Source organism: Rattus rattus, chromosome 10 (assembly GCF_011064425.1).
Source record: "Rattus rattus isolate New Zealand chromosome 10, Rrattus_CSIRO_v1, whole genome shotgun sequence".
NCBI lineage: Eukaryota > Metazoa > Chordata > Mammalia > Rodentia > Muridae > Rattus > Rattus rattus.
The window spans coordinates 46898484-46913880 of record NC_046163.1 but is presented as its reverse complement, the minus strand read 5'-3'; the positions used below and the strand labels follow the sequence as shown (position 1 = coordinate 46913880).

General features: G+C 46.8%; 1 protein-coding gene across 1 annotated transcript in view; it reads right to left on the bottom strand.

Annotated features, from left to right (window-relative positions):
* Rxrg (retinoid X receptor gamma) overlaps positions 1-8575 on the bottom strand; it is a 41673-nt gene extending 33098 nt beyond the window's left edge. Inside the window, exon 1 of the mRNA XM_032915489.1 lies at positions 8214-8575. Coding sequence (XP_032771380.1) covers positions 8214-8262 — 49 coding nt within the window. The 5' untranslated portion in view covers positions 8263-8575. The remainder of the gene's footprint in view (positions 1-8213) is intronic.
* Between the last annotated feature and the right edge of the window lie 6822 nt (positions 8576-15397).

The following is a 15397-nucleotide window of genomic DNA, read 5'->3' as shown; positions in this document are numbered from 1 at the left end:
AAAGACTCTTTTGTAATTAACACCCCGTTAATATGCTAATGACACTCCTACTATGCTTTTTAAATTGCTTGAAAACAGATGTATCCTAAATAGACTCACCGCTTCCCTCGCCAGTTTATTTGCTGAGCAAACCTTCTTTATTATTTTTTGTTTTTTTGTAAATCAGCAAATACAAACTAGTTTATACCATAACCAGTTCTTTTATATTTATTATTTGTGAATGTGTGCAGATTCTGGCGTGTGAATGTAGTCACACGGGAATGAGCGTGTGCACATGTGTGTGGAGGTCAGAGGACAAAACCGGTGTCAGTTTTCACCTTATTGGAGACAAGTTCTCTTTGGAGACAGTAGTAGTGGCAGTGGTGGTATTTAGGTTAGTTTTGGCCAGGCTGGCTAGCCCAAAAGCTTCCTTTCTGGCTCCGCCTCCCCTTCCTCCTGGCTCCGCCTCGCCTTTCGACTGGCTCCGCCTCCCCTTCCTCCTGGCCCCGCCTCGCCTTTCGACTGGCTCCGCCTCCCCTTCCTCCTGGCTCCGCCTCCCTTTCGACTGGCTCCGCCTCCCCTTTCGACTGGCTCCGCCTCCCCTTCCTCCTGGCTCCGCCTCCCTTTCCGACTGGCTCCGCCTCCCCTTCCTCCTGGCTCCGCCTCCCCTTCCTCCTGGCTCCGCCTCCCCTTCCTCCTGGCTCCGCCTCCCCTTCCTCCTGGCTCCGCCTCGCCTTTCGACTGGCTCCGCCTCCCCTTCCGACTGGCTCCGCCTCCCTCTTTTGGCTCCTCCTTTCATCTCCATGAAGACACTCTCTGTGTCCAGCATCTCCCGGGAATTCTAAATCACATCCTCACACTCATTCAGAAAGTGCCATCTCCCCAGTGTGCTATGACATTGATCAACTTTCTCAGTTGAATATGTCAAAAATCAATAAGGCCATATTGCTTTTGATTAGGAACCAGACTTTTAAGACTTCAAAGTGCCACCTTGATTTATAAAAGAAGGAATGAGCTCAGAGACAGCTCTGCTCAAGGCCACACAGTGTAAACCTCCAGGCCTTCTGATTTCTCAAACCAAGCATATTGTACTCACTCAACAATGTCTATGGTCATGACGTTCTTCATGATCCATGCTGTCATTTCCATAGCAACTGCTGACTTTTTCAAAACCTTTTTCGAGTGCTATGTGCCAGGCTCCAAGACAAACCCTTTAGATAGAACCATTGAGGTCACTCTCTGCTTCATTCCAACTATAGTCTGGTACAGAATGGTTTGTAAGGTAAGACTTAGCCCCATTAGGCAGATCAGCAAACCGAGGTTCCTGATGACAACATAGCTCTTTGAAGAGGCCTTGCTGTGACTTACTGTAGTCAGGACTGTGAATAGCTTAAAACTGGGGTCTAGCCTCACACCGTGTCTGTCTTTTGAAAGTTTTGCCTGCGTATTAACTTTCCCACCCAGGGCCAATTTAAGTCAGGCTGGTCCAGATGGGTATGATGCTGTCCCCTAACACATGAAATATACCAGAGGATTTCACTAACAAAAAACTGCCTACCCCACAAGCAAGGCCCATACTCTGCTAGCACGTGTACCATGAGCCCTTCTAACCATGTGCCAACAGGAGTCTGGGGCAGGCGCTGAGGGTGCCAGGAAATAAGTTTTCACTGCTGATGTGTCTGAACATTAATTCGACCCACCATAGCTCTTTAACCCATGGCATCTCTCTGGGCTCCTTGTTCAAGGTCTCCCAGCCTCTGAATAAGGATAGACTTTTTCTGTAGTCCTCTTATGTTACTGGAAGCTGTGTTTCTATACAATATTACCCCTGGTTTCATCTGTTGTTGGGTTCTGAACAACCAAACTTTTCAGATCAAGACACTTAAACTCAGCCTGAGAGAAGATTCCAGAAATAATGGAGCCTCAAATATTTTCAAGACTTTGGAGACTTAGCGTATACTCCAGCAGGCCAAACCAGGGACAGGTCCTCTGTTCCCATGTCCTACACACACCAGAGTTTCAGACATTACACTGAATGACTGGATATATGGATGTGTGTGTGTGTGTGTGTGTGTGTGTGTGTGTGTGTGTGTGTGTGTGTGGGCTGGATGGATGGATGGATGGGTAGATGGTGGGTGGGGGTGGATGGATGGGTGTGTGTGGATGGATGGATGGATGGATGGGTGGGGGTGGATGGATGGGTGGGTGGATGGATGGATGGGTGGATGGATGGATGGGTGGGTGGGTGGGTGGATGGATGGATGGATGGATGGATGGATGGATGGATGGATGGGTGGATGGATGGATGGATGGATGGATGGGTGGATGGATGGATGGATGGATGGATGGATGGATGGATGGATGGATGGATGGATGGATGGATGGATGGATGGATGGATGAGTGGATGGATGGATGGATGGATGGATGCATGGATGGGATGGATGGATGGATGAGTGGATGGATGGATGGATGGATGGATGGATGGATGGATGGATGGATAAATGGATGGATAAATGGATGAATGGATGGGTAGGCAGGCACTTTCCCATCAGTCCAGGGTACTACTTCCTTGCTCCCTGTCCTCTGCTTTCTCCCCTCATTGCTGGGGCTGTGAAAACGCAGGTGCTCCAAACCCTGAGCCCTCCATGAGGTTCCTTCCCCTTCACACCCATGACTAATAAAATGGTAAAGACAAAGATGTTGAGTCTCAGAAATAAAATTCAAGCAAACAGCCTAAAATATTTAATGAGCACTCTTACTGCTGGCCCTCTAACTTCTTGTAAATGTTCCTTTGATTTAAAGATCACAGGTTTTTCCATTTTTAGAGTGCAAATATTAATTCTGAGATCCTAACAGGAGCTTGAATTGACCTTTAACCCGGAAGTCCTTACTGTGCTCATCCCTGCTCTCTTCTAGGCACAGCAGCTGACAACAGAAACAGGGGATCCAGGCTCTTTAATTCAAAGGTGAGAAAACAGGTCAGGACTTAGCAAGGTCCATGCCCTGCTGACAAGCCAGGGCTTTGGAAGACCAGGGGTGGGAAGTCCCTAATCATAGCAGCCTCTTAACCTCCTGTCCTGGAATGATGTGCTAACCTGTAGTTGTCTGGAAGCAGGAGCCAAATCCAGGTCATGTCTACTTCAGCATGTCCCAGTGTAAAGCCTGATACTTTAAGGGCAGGCATCCGTATTGTAAGAAAAAATGTACATACAGAATTCCAGCCAGATTTAATGCCAGCCTCCAAATGCTGAATGGAAAGGAGGAACAAACTTCTATTGCATATTTATAGTTTTCCATGCTTGGAAAAAAAAAAATCAAACCCTTACAACTGTAAGTCAATGCTTACCCACTTAAAGTGGCTACCAGGGGAGGGGAGAACTCTGTGGCTTAGCTGCCTGCCCCTGCTCCTCTTCCTCCCCACTCGGGTTGTTCCAAGGGGACTGCGGAAATGGATTTAAAGATGACATACGTCCCCACATCCCGGCCAAGCCACATGTGCTTTCTTAAGAATCTCCAACAGTCACTGGATGATCAGGGGCAGATGACCTACGGGATGCTTTGTTGGACTGAGAACTCTGCTCTGTGACAGAGAAAGCAGAAAATAGGGTTTTACAACCAGAGTGTTGGAAATCACAACTCACAGGAAGGCAATCAGAAATGGAAATAAAACTTCTCTGGAGAGATTCCCTGAGGGACCAGCAGACTCGCTGGAACACGGGAGTCTCTATAGCTACTTCTCACTCCAAGGATTGATGTAAGAACCTCACAGATGCAGTATGGCCTATAAAAATGGATACTGCTCACTGTCTGGCCAACCCCTGCCCCAGAATGGAAAAATCCAGCACGTGTTAAAATAAACTCAGATCCACCTAGGGAGGAAAAAGATTAACCTCTGTTTAGTTCCCTGCTTCTCTTCTAAGATATTTTATTCTTTTGCTACAAATGATGTAAAAGAAAACAAAGGTGCTATGAACCATGATCAAATTGTAAATAATACAGGGAAAATAGGTACACAAGTTGTTCTTACAAATAGCTCCTCCCCATTTCAGGAGGCTCTGGAACTCCTTTCTACTTCCTACCCCACCCCCCACCCTCCTTCTCACCCTGGGTGTGGCCACAGTGTAAGATTAAGTTTAGCAGCCCTGGCCTAAATCAGCTGGAGTTGCATCCCACCAGGACTCTGCTCCTTCCTTGCGAGATGACCTTGGACAGTTTGCCCAAGCTCTTAAGGGTCCTGCTTTCCTGTCTGCAAAGTGGGGGAGATGATAACTGTGTCCTATCTCCAAGGATCCCAGGGAGTACTACTAACCTGTGTACATAGTACCCCAAAGAGTGCTTGGCACACAGTAGGTGCCTGGTAAATGCTGACTATGGGTCTCTCTCTTTGGGGAGGATGACTGAGCTAAGGTTGGATCCCTCTCATGAAAGCCATCCAATCCCAGGAGTTCTAAAAACTAAACGCCTTCCATTTTCTGAATCTGTGTTATCCCCCTCATCCCAGAGAGGAGAACAGTGGCTTCCTTCAGTAGCCCCAACATCAGACACTCAGGGCTAAAGCCCATCTCTCCTTGGACTCCAATGCAAAAAGCACCAGCAAAGTGAAAGGTTTCTCTTTGCATGGTTTCTCCTCTTGGTTACTATTGATCTGTCTACCTCTTTGTAACACGGTAAATGTTTCAGAAAATAGTCATCCTAAATGTGTTCCTTCCTACAGTCTCATAAACAGTTATTCCACCCTACACAAGCTCTAACCACTTACGCCCATGGTAGCTTTCAATTAACCGCCCACACATCTGCAGGAGGGGAGGGGGAATGTGTTCTGGAAAATACGCACGTGTGTGTATGCATACGTACACAAATACTGCCGCTCCTCTGTAGCTGTTCTCAAGTTGAAAGGGGGCAGTGTCTACATGTCAGGTGGGCAGGACTCTTATAAGTCAGGAGGTCCCCAAGAGGCAATCCTGTCACTGTTGCTCCTAAGCTATTCTACAGTCACTGATGATCCAGATTGTCTAGGCTAGAGTGAGGTGGACTGCTGTCCCTATCCTTGTGAAGTAAGCGTGTTGGCTTTAAAAGCTGTGACAGGTAGCTACTCATAGCACAGATCTGCAGCTGGACTATCTAGCCTTAAGGGTCAGCAGTGCCATTTTCTGGCTTTACCCTCCCAAAGCCTTTGGCTACTCTTCTCTAAAGGAAGTTAGAAAAGCAAGCAGTGTCAGCCACCCTGCTTGGTGTTGAAGTGGCCTAGCAGAGCACCAATAGCTGATCCCTGTGTTGTAGGTGCTTTGTCACCTCTGACCTTTAGCTTCTCTGGGATTACTGCACAATCAGATGGAGTATCACAAAGTTTTGTCTCAAATCTTCCAAGGGGAAACATCTTGGGAAAGCAAGTTTTTTTGTTTTTTGGGGTTGTTTGTTTGTTTGTTTGCTTTCTGCACAGTTAGCAAACCCAAGACTTAGCCAAGAAGGAGAAAACGGTTCTTCTAGCATAGCAGGCAGAGTTCAAGTTCAAAGAGCGGGCACTTTGCAGGTCCCTGTGGGCACTGGCCCTCGGGTTCATTGTAGGCACATCATAAGCATGGCCCAGACAGGAACGTTACTTCCGAACAGTAACATTGCTGCCCTGGAGGTTCTTATAGGACCCCAGAACCTTCCGTGGCTCCACTTGCTAATGTGTGAAGGGGCAGGAGTTACCCACCAATGTAGTTATGAAGGCAGAGGCATTGTGGCTGCAGGTGGTATCCCCAGGTTTCCCCCAGCCTGAGCCTGCAGTGGGATCCACCTCCTGCATGGCCTATTCCTTACTGAAGGGAAAATCCTTTGGCTTCGAGGGTAGGCTTCCTCTTAACAGGCTTATGCAAACAAAATGGAAAACATCAACAGAACCAAGCAAAACAAACCATTGCTTTCCTGGGCATGACAACAAAAAGCACCATTAGAGGCAAGCATTTAAACAACCCTTCCCCAGTTATGTCAGGCCCGAAACCCTACACCACTCAAGACTGGAGCCTCCACAGTTATGAAAATCGAAGCCAGCAAAATGTGTGGAGTTTTGCAGATTTCATTGTACATTTTTTTTCCAGATTCCCCAACTCATTATTCTACAGCAATATCTGGTATTTAAGTCAATTTGCATATTGGCTTCTGAGCAAAATGGGAGGAATGGAAATATTAATTTATATTTGGTACCAAATGTACAGATAACACTTTTTTTTTTCACGGACTAGCTATCTCATTTAATTCTCAAAACAAAACTCTAAGAATGAAATAGCAAATTCCGTTTTAGAGTGAGGTTCGGTAGCTTGCCTGAGATCACAAAGATAAATGATTAAAAAAAAAAGAACTAAGGACCAAAGATATCAGTCAGTCTCTCTGCCCCTGTGTGTGTGTGTGTGTGTGTGTGTGTGTGTGTGTGTGTGTGAGAGAGAGAGAGAGAGAGAGAGAGAGAGAGAGAGAGAACACTTGTTTCTTTTTGCTACATCAAGTGAAAGCAATTCTACTTTAAGTATGAGTATGAGGCATTTCTGGAAATACTTTGCAACCCTACCCGTTATCACCTCGGATTAGTCCCTGCCTTCCTTTAGGCCTCAGCTTGGTTTCTATCTAAGTGAGACAGCATCCTTGACCCTCCCTAAGCAATTCTAGACAAGTCCCTCTTTCTCCCTCTGTTTTGATGTCAACATTTCACAGACCTTGAGGGGCTCAAGAATCTAGCCGAATTGATAAACATGGCCAAGCTTGTGAACGAGAGGAAAAGCTGTTCTCAGCCCAGAGGAGGCCTGAGATGGCAGTGGAGAAGGGCCAGGATGACATCCGTGAGGCCGCATGTCAGGCCATACTGTTGGCCACCACTCTCAGCCATCAAATTAGTCCAAATAACTCGAGCTTTACCTTGTGCTAATTCCCACGTCACCTTGCCCCTGGGACCAATCAGCAATCTTCTGATGCTTCTGCCACTGTGCACAGTACAGCATTACTGTGTGTACTTAACGAGATTACCCCGGTGCAAAGGGTGGTGTGTCATTCACAGTCAAGCTCCAGGTGGCCAGCCCCTGTTTGGCTCATAGAGTCACTGGATGCATTCTGAAGGAATGGGACACTTCCTCACCCAAAGCCTCCAAACAAGGGACAGCAGTGTGTGTCACAGTCCCTCACAGAGGACCCACTCCAGTAAGGTAGGCAAACTTTCCTCCCCCCGCCCCCTTTGGATAGATTGGCTGCCTGTTCACAGAGGTCAAGAGAGCAGGGACTTCATTTCTTAAGACCTTGCAAATCTATCTGCTTTATCCTGCCTGCCAGAATCCATACAGCACAGTCTCCGACTTGGTCCCCAAGAACATGAACTCCACGCCACCACTAGACACATGAGAAGTCCGTTGGTTTGGCTGCTGGTTGCATTTACACCTGACTGGGTGTCTGGACTACTCCTGTCCCTGATGGGAGGGGTCCTTTAGGACAGATGTGCCCCGGCATGAAGGCAGCCAGTGAACTCAGCCTCCTGAAGCTTCTAGGGACAGTGAGGGACTACCCTGCCTGGCTTGGCTACTTGGAGCCTCAGTTTGCAGGTTCTCAGAGCCTGGCCTTCCCTACCCCCAGCCCTAGATCTCGACCCCCAGAGCGGAAATGAAGACAGCAACCCTTGCTGTGGAATTGGGGGCAGCAGCAGGGGAGGAGAGAAGAGGTTATTAGCAAATCAAAAGGGAAGAAAGGAGGGAGGAAAGCAGGGTGGCAAATTAAAGGGCTATGTTTCCTTTTTGAAAATCCAACTGTAAAGAAATGAGCTCTTTAAGTAAAAACAACCTTGCCCTTGTTGTAAAGTATTTCCGGGACTTTTTGCCCATGCAAAACCTTTTACATCACCCCTCCCCCCCGTGTCATTACAAATTAAATTAAATAATAGGTACATCTTAGCAATTTCCCTCACTCTCACTTTTCACACCCACACAGACATGTGGGATTGTAGCAAAGCTTTGTTTGAAACCCTTTCCAACACGCTAGTTTAGACTCTCATAAATATCCCAGGACCTTCTTCTGATATGCAAACATGCCTCACCTTGGGACCAGTCTCTCTTCTGCATGGGCGAGCACCCACGAAACGCGCTGTGCACCCACTACACATGCATATGAACATACATGCTGGCCTTCGGATTCCAAGCTACGTTATCCCGTTCCCTCCCTGCCTCTCCCCGACAGGTTCACACTCAACACGGTGAAGCCCAAGTGAGGTCCTTACCACCAAAGCCGGTGGGAAACTTCATGAAGTGGGAGTAATTTCCATACATGTTTGCTGTTCAGTTCATTCCTCTGCCGCGCTTCTGAGGAGTACAGCCTCTCTCGGCTCCCAGGCACAGCCGGGCTTCCGTCAACTTGGGCTAACAAGAGTGGCCATCGCTTGCTAGCAGCCGGGGGAGCGCAGGCTGGGCCAGCCCTCTGGGATTAGTCAGGAATCTGCCTCTAGATCCGAGAGTCCACATAGTGTTGAGAGGCTGTGGCGGCGGCAGCAGCTGGTGCCTGTCAGTAATCACGCATAATGCTGCCGCCGCTTCTACTCTTCTTGCCTCTTGCCGCCGCCGTCGCTGCTGCTGTTGCTACTGCTGCCGCCGCCGCCGCCGCCGCCACTGCGCCTGAGATCCTGTTGCTAGTTTGATTAACTCTGGGTTGGGCTGCTGTGAGCGACTCTTCCAGCTCCCCGCTAGTCCCCAGAGGTCCCTACCGGGTGGCACAATCTATTAGCTGGGAACCAATCGATGTGTGACTGCCCTAGTGGGTCAGGAGAAAGGGGAGGGGGGAGGTGGCAGGCGATAAAGACTCTTTAGGTGTCTTTTCCTTGACTCGCACCCACAAAAATCAATGGGGTTTTATTAAAATGAATTTTCTCACTCTGGCTCCTCTCTGTCCAGTGCACTGGTTATTTGATCTGTGAAAGGGGGCGGGGGTTGGGGGCCAGGAGAGAACAGAGCCCTTTCATAAGCACAAAATTAGAAAAGCATGAGACTAGATGCCCAACGATGAAAAACTAAAATAGAGCAGCCTTTAGATTTGGGCTGGGCCCCTCCTGCTTGGGTGGCCAGCAGCAGTGGTCTGTGCTCCAACAATAGAAGCTTGGCCCAACACGTTCACGAGGAGCCCTTACCTACAGGTAGGAAGGGGATGTTGTCTCCACAGAGTGGTACTCGCTCTGATGCTTCACTTCACCTTGAGCACCATCGTTGTGCCATCCGCTCAAAAGTGGTTCCAGCGTCCTCACTGACACTGAGACTCCCTTGGTTAAAGCCAACCAACGCACAGTGGGAAACGGAAGTCCCTTTGATATTTGGGTCTGTCCTTCAGATTCCCCCGAGAAAGCACTGCTCAGCCTATATCTGAGCACCTTAGTTGGGAACTCACTCCCATCCCATCCCATCTCTAGAGAGCAATCGACAACCTACTTCTCCCTGGGGCTTCTTTGCCTAGGATCTCAGCTGCTCTCTGAGGCCACAAAACAGACACCTATGGAGTTTGTCACTGGATTATCTACATGATCCATCATGTCAAATAGTCATGCCTTCCCTAGATTCTCCTGGTTCTTCCAGATCATCCACATATCACTAAGATTTCAAGATTATCCAAAAGGTATAGAGGGGGCTGGGGGAATAGCTCAGTGACTAAGAATGTTTGATGTGCATGTTTGAGGATCTGAATTCAGAACCCTAGATCCCATGGAACAAAGTCAAATGTGGCCACTTGCACCTACCTCCCCAGTGGTGAGGAGGGGAGTGGAGTCAGGAGAACTGATTGATGCACTTGCTAGCCTCTAGCCGAGCTGAAGAAGAAATCGTGAGCTTTGGGCTTAGAGAGAGACTGGAACAGAGTAGAAAATGATAGAAGATACTTGGCACCCTTTCTCTGCCTTCTCCATTTGTGTGTATGGGCATGTACACTTGCACACCAAACACACCACACACACACACACACACACACACACACACACATTGTTTCTAATAATGTCATTTCTATAGACACCCTCAAGGTAGAGAAAGGGGTTAGCCACATTTTTTTTTATTAACTTGAGTATTTCTTATTTACATTTCGAGTGTTATTCCCTTTCCCGGTTTACAGGCCAACATCCCCCTACTCCCTCCCCCTCCCCTTCATGGGTGTTCCCCTCCCCATCCTCCCCCCATTGCCGCCCTCCCCCCAACAATCACATTCAGTCTTAGCAGGACCCAGGGCTTCCCCTTACACTGATGATCTTACTAGGATATTCAATGCTACCTATGAGGTCAGAGTTCAGGGTCAGTCCATGTATAGTCTTTAGGTAGTGGCCTAGTCCCTGGAAGCTCTGGTTGCTTGGCATTGTTGTTCATATGGGGTCTCGAGCCCCTTCAAGCTCTTCCAGTTCTTTCTCTGATTCCTCCAACGGGGGTCCTGTTCTCAGTTCAGTGGTTTGCTGCTGGCATTCGCCTCTGTATTTGCTGTATTCTGGCTGTGTCTCTCAGGATCCATCTACATCCGGCTCCTTTCTGCCTGCACTTCTTTGCTTCATCCATCTTGTCTAATTGGGTGGCTGTATATGTATGGGCCACATGTGGGGCAGGCTCTGAATGGGTGTTCCTTCTGTCTCTGTTTTAATCTTTGCCTCTCTATTCCCTGCCAAGGGTATTCTTGTTCCCCTTTTAAAGAAGGAGTGAAGCATTCACATTTTGATCATCCATCTTGAGTTTCATTTGTTCTAGGTTAGTCACATTTTTATGACTACTCCAGCAGTATGGGACAAACTGTTCTTCAAGTTGTGATAGGAAGGTGACAAGGGTCAATGTCACGGGATGAGAACTAAGGAACTTCACCAAGGGTATTGTTTTCCCCTGACACTGTGTAGGGCAAGGATGGCCAGAGAGGTAAATCAAATCAGGGTCCTATAGGACAAAATCAACTCTAGGAGAAACCAAAATGAAAACTACGAAAAAAAAGTGCAGAGGTAAGAACAAAGTCAAGATGACAAAGGCCGAAAGCCATGGAGGGGACCAGGACAACAAGGGTCAAAGAGGAGGGTCACATTGTGACAATGAGGAGCTGTACAGACTCTGGTGGTCCTGTGACTGGGCACTGGCTCTCAGAGCATTAATCAAGGGTGGGGCTGATGTTAGAGCATACCGCGGCTCCCCAGAGGCCCACATGGGCCAGCATCATGGCCCCATAGGGCAGCTCCACATCTTAATTCACAGAGAACTAAACTAATGAACGGCCCCCCTCGTGCTATGGTCACCTTTATGTGCCCCCCTCATTCCATTCCTGGATGCTTGGCTCCGGGGCCTCCTTGCATCATCCACTTATATTCCTCTAAAATGAAAAAAATCGTAAGGGGTTCCTCTCTCATTCCAGATATTTTGGAACATGTTTCTTTAACCCAGTGTATCTCTTCCACAAATCCCTATTTCATGATTTCTGAAAATACAACAGATGGCCTTCCATGTCTTATCCAATCCATCAATCAAAATGTTGAAATAAATATAACAAAGATAGCGTCTTATACCACTAGGAAGTCCGTCCCTTGGTGACAAGTCACAGGCCAGTCCTGCTGCAAATCCTGACTGTTGCTATAGCCTGGTGACACCTGAAAATTACTGGATCCCCCTGGGCTGTGAGTGAACCCACACATGCCCACCACTTACACTGTGTCAGAGGCATAAATAAACGTTCCATATGCACAAGCTAATTTGATGGTGACGACGAAGACGGCAAGAAAACTTCAGTGAGACACTTCAGCTCACTTGCTTTAAATAAGTTCCATCCACTATCCTCTTCAGTGAGATATGGGCACGCAAGCTAGCCTACCTGTCCCCTGTTGTCTCTCTTCCCCACTGTGGTGTCTGAAGCAAAGCCTCTCAATCAAGAGCAAACCACCAGTTCTACGATATGACCTTTGGGAAGGAAATACATTGTTTCAATTGGCTGTTTGCTGATTCCATGCTTTCAAGGGTTCTTCTAAGCACTTGGGCACTCAAAACCCATCCCTTAAAATGCCCACTGGAGAGCCTAGCCCAAGGTTAATGTGGAGAGGATCTGTTGGTTCTTTTCACTCTTATGCACGGGGCCCTCTTTTCTTTCCTCATAGAATAAGCAAATCGCTTTTTTAATGTTTTAACTATTGCATCTATGTGGTGTTTTTCTCGCATGTTACACCCAGGTACCATACATGTGTTTGGTGCCTGTAGAGGTCAAAAGAGGGCATCAGATCCCATGGAACTGGAGTTACAGGTGGTTATGCACTACCATGTGGGTGCTGGGAATTGAATTCAGGTTCTCTGGAAGAGCAGCAGTGTTTTTAATCACTGACCCGTCTCTTTACTCCCAGGATAAGCAAATTTCTTAACCCGGCATGGATGCCTCACCACTGGATCTCAACAGAACCTTTGAACTGTTGAGGAAAATGCTAAGGAACCATTGTCACAAAGTACAGGATCCATACATGCAATTTTGCAGCTCTCTGACAGGGGTGAGCTGAACTCTCTGGGGGAAAAAAATACCCATGTCGCTCATCTCATTGAAAGTGACAGACATTGTTTTTATTTTAGGGATCCTGTACGATAAGAACTGGGCGAGTATTCATTTTTACTCTGCAAAGCAAGTTCAAAGAATCAATGCTTTCTTGTTTGTTTTCCCACCCATACCTCTTTTTTGTGGGTCCCTTCAGCCTGGATATTATTCTTTTTCATTTGGTTTTTTTCCATCTGCCAAGATTCCTACCTATCATTCAAAGTGCAGCTCAGTTCCACACCACCTTTACAGGAAAACCTGCCCCCAGCCTGGGTCTGTCAAAGCTCTTTGTCTGATGTATTCTGGTGAGACTTCCTAGGCACGGGCTCACCACATCCCCAGTACTAGCTTTCCTTTGCATGTGGTTACTCTCCTTTGCATGGCTGGTTACTAGCATTCCTTTGCATGTGCCTTGTGTTCACTGCATAACTGTTAACTCCACAAAGACAGTGACGGTGGATTCTGTGAGCTCTTCCAACATAAATGCAAAAAGATAGTCAATAAATATGATTCATCAAAAAATGGTTGTCATGGAGAGATGGCTCAGTAGTTAAGAGCACTGACTGCTCTTCCAGAGGTCTTAAGTTCAATTCCCAGCAACCACATGGTGGCTCACAACCATCTGTAATGGGATCTGATGCCCTCTTCTGGCATGCAAGTGTATATGCAGATATAGCTCTCAATAACAAAGAGGGTTTCTGTGCTTTCAATATCCCCACTGTACCAATAACACTTAAGAGCATTTCCCCTGTGATGCCTTCCATGAGGCTTAACATCCTATGACAACCTAAACTTTATACAAAGTTAAAAGAAACGTGCAAGTTCTTCTTTTCAGTCTGCCTGCTTTGCTCAGCACCAGTGTGCCTGGCCCCAAATTGTTAGTGGTATAACGACCGTATCCCAACTCTCTAGTATGTCCAACATAAGCCCCTCCCAGACAGCTACACGAGTGTCAGTCACTCTGGTATCTCCAACGCTCAGTGAATCCTCATCAGGATGTCAAATGAATGACCAAGCACTCCTTGTCTATAGAAGGAACTAACTACTTCATTCATAAGAATTCTGGGCTTACTTTTTGTCAAGAGTAAATGTCCTCTTCAATGATACATCGAACTTGTATTGATGGGTTCTGAGTAGAGAGTTTGATTAAATGAGGACACGCATTTGCACTATAACATCGAATGTGAACTCAGCCTGATAATCAAAGGATACAGCTTCAGCTCTGGTTAGCTTCGCTTTTCTTTGACCAATGGTGATATAAAATAATATTTTGCAGCAAACACAAATAAAACACTATGGTTGTTCACTTGATGATTACCAATAAACATTGGGTATAGAATTCAGATGGGCCTATGTGATAGATTGGTTCTTTTATATTTTCTAGGACTTTAACTACATAATAGTATATTAAATTCCAATCTGTTTTCCCAAAGTGCTAGAATTGTGTACTTCAGGCTTCATTATCTCAATTTTATAAGTGAACAAATTGGCATTAAGGTAGTGAAATTAGAAAAGACAATTACTCAAATATATACATATATTTTATGTGTATAATATATTGTCTGTACATATATACACATATATGTGCATATATATTATACATTACACACACACATATATATGTACACAACACCATATACAGACACACACACCCATTTTAAATGTGGTCTCATAACTCACTGAGACAGAAATGGCTATGACATCAGGTTCCTGGAGCTGGAGCGATGGCTCAAAGGTTAAGAGCACCTGTTGCTTTTGCAGAGGACCCAGGTTGGGTTCCTAGCGCCCACTTGATTGCTAACGACCATCTGTAATCCCGGAAGTTGTAATCCAGTGGTTCTGATGACCTTCCTGGCCTCCTCAGCCACTGCACACAGACACATATGCAGGCAGAACACTCATAAACGTAAAGTAAAACTAAGAAAGTCTTTTTTCAAAGTCATATCCCCAACTCCAGCTCCTCCAGACCCCTGTCCTCCTCTCACTGATGACGTATGTCTTAGTTAGCTTTTCTGATGTTGTGATTAAACACCCGGACAAAGCAACTCCATGGAGCCGTAGTTTATTTTAGCCTACAATTCAAAGGTGTAGTCCAGCCTGGCGGGAAAGTCATGGCGGCAGGGGCTTGCGTGGCTAGTCCTTGCACCCACATCGAAGAAGCAGGAGGTGGTAAATGCCAGCAATCTGCTTACTTTCCACTTTTTTTTTTATCAATTAGAAACGCAGTCTGCAGAACAGCGCCACCCACTGTTAAGCTGGGTCTTCTACTCTTAGTTAATCCAGTGGAGATTATCGTCTACAGAAATGCCCAGCGGTTTTCCTTTTAGGTTATTCTAGAGTCTTCCAAGTTGACAATCAATGCGAACCATCATAGTATGTTTCCATTACACACGTGTGCTCCCAACTGGAGGCTCCCGTATACTGGCTTAGCTCCTTTTCATTCAACCCTCATTGGCCTCTCACTGTCAGCAAAGATAGATGGATAGAAAAGATGGACGCAGGCATCCTGGAGCTTAAGCGGGCTGATGGAAGAGATACATGTTAAACGAACAGTCCCACGCACATACGTCATTCGAAAGCATGATAAGTGCTAGGACAGAAAATAAATTGGATGAGTTGGCTGACTGTAATAGCAGGAGACGCTAATTTAAACGGAAAGGTCATAATACTCTTCTGAGGCAGTGGAAACTATAGTCATGTCTGAATGACCGTAGCATTCAACAGGACGCAAAAGCGGGAAGGTGGGGAGGGGTGTGGGCAGAGAGAGCAGCAGGTCTGATGGCTGGGGAGGGAGCGAGCAGGGGGTATCCAGAAGCTCTGAGGACAAAATGTCTTTCCCCCACATTGAATGGCTTGGCTCTCCAGACCTCCATCTTCTTGCCATCTCACCCATGGTTCTGC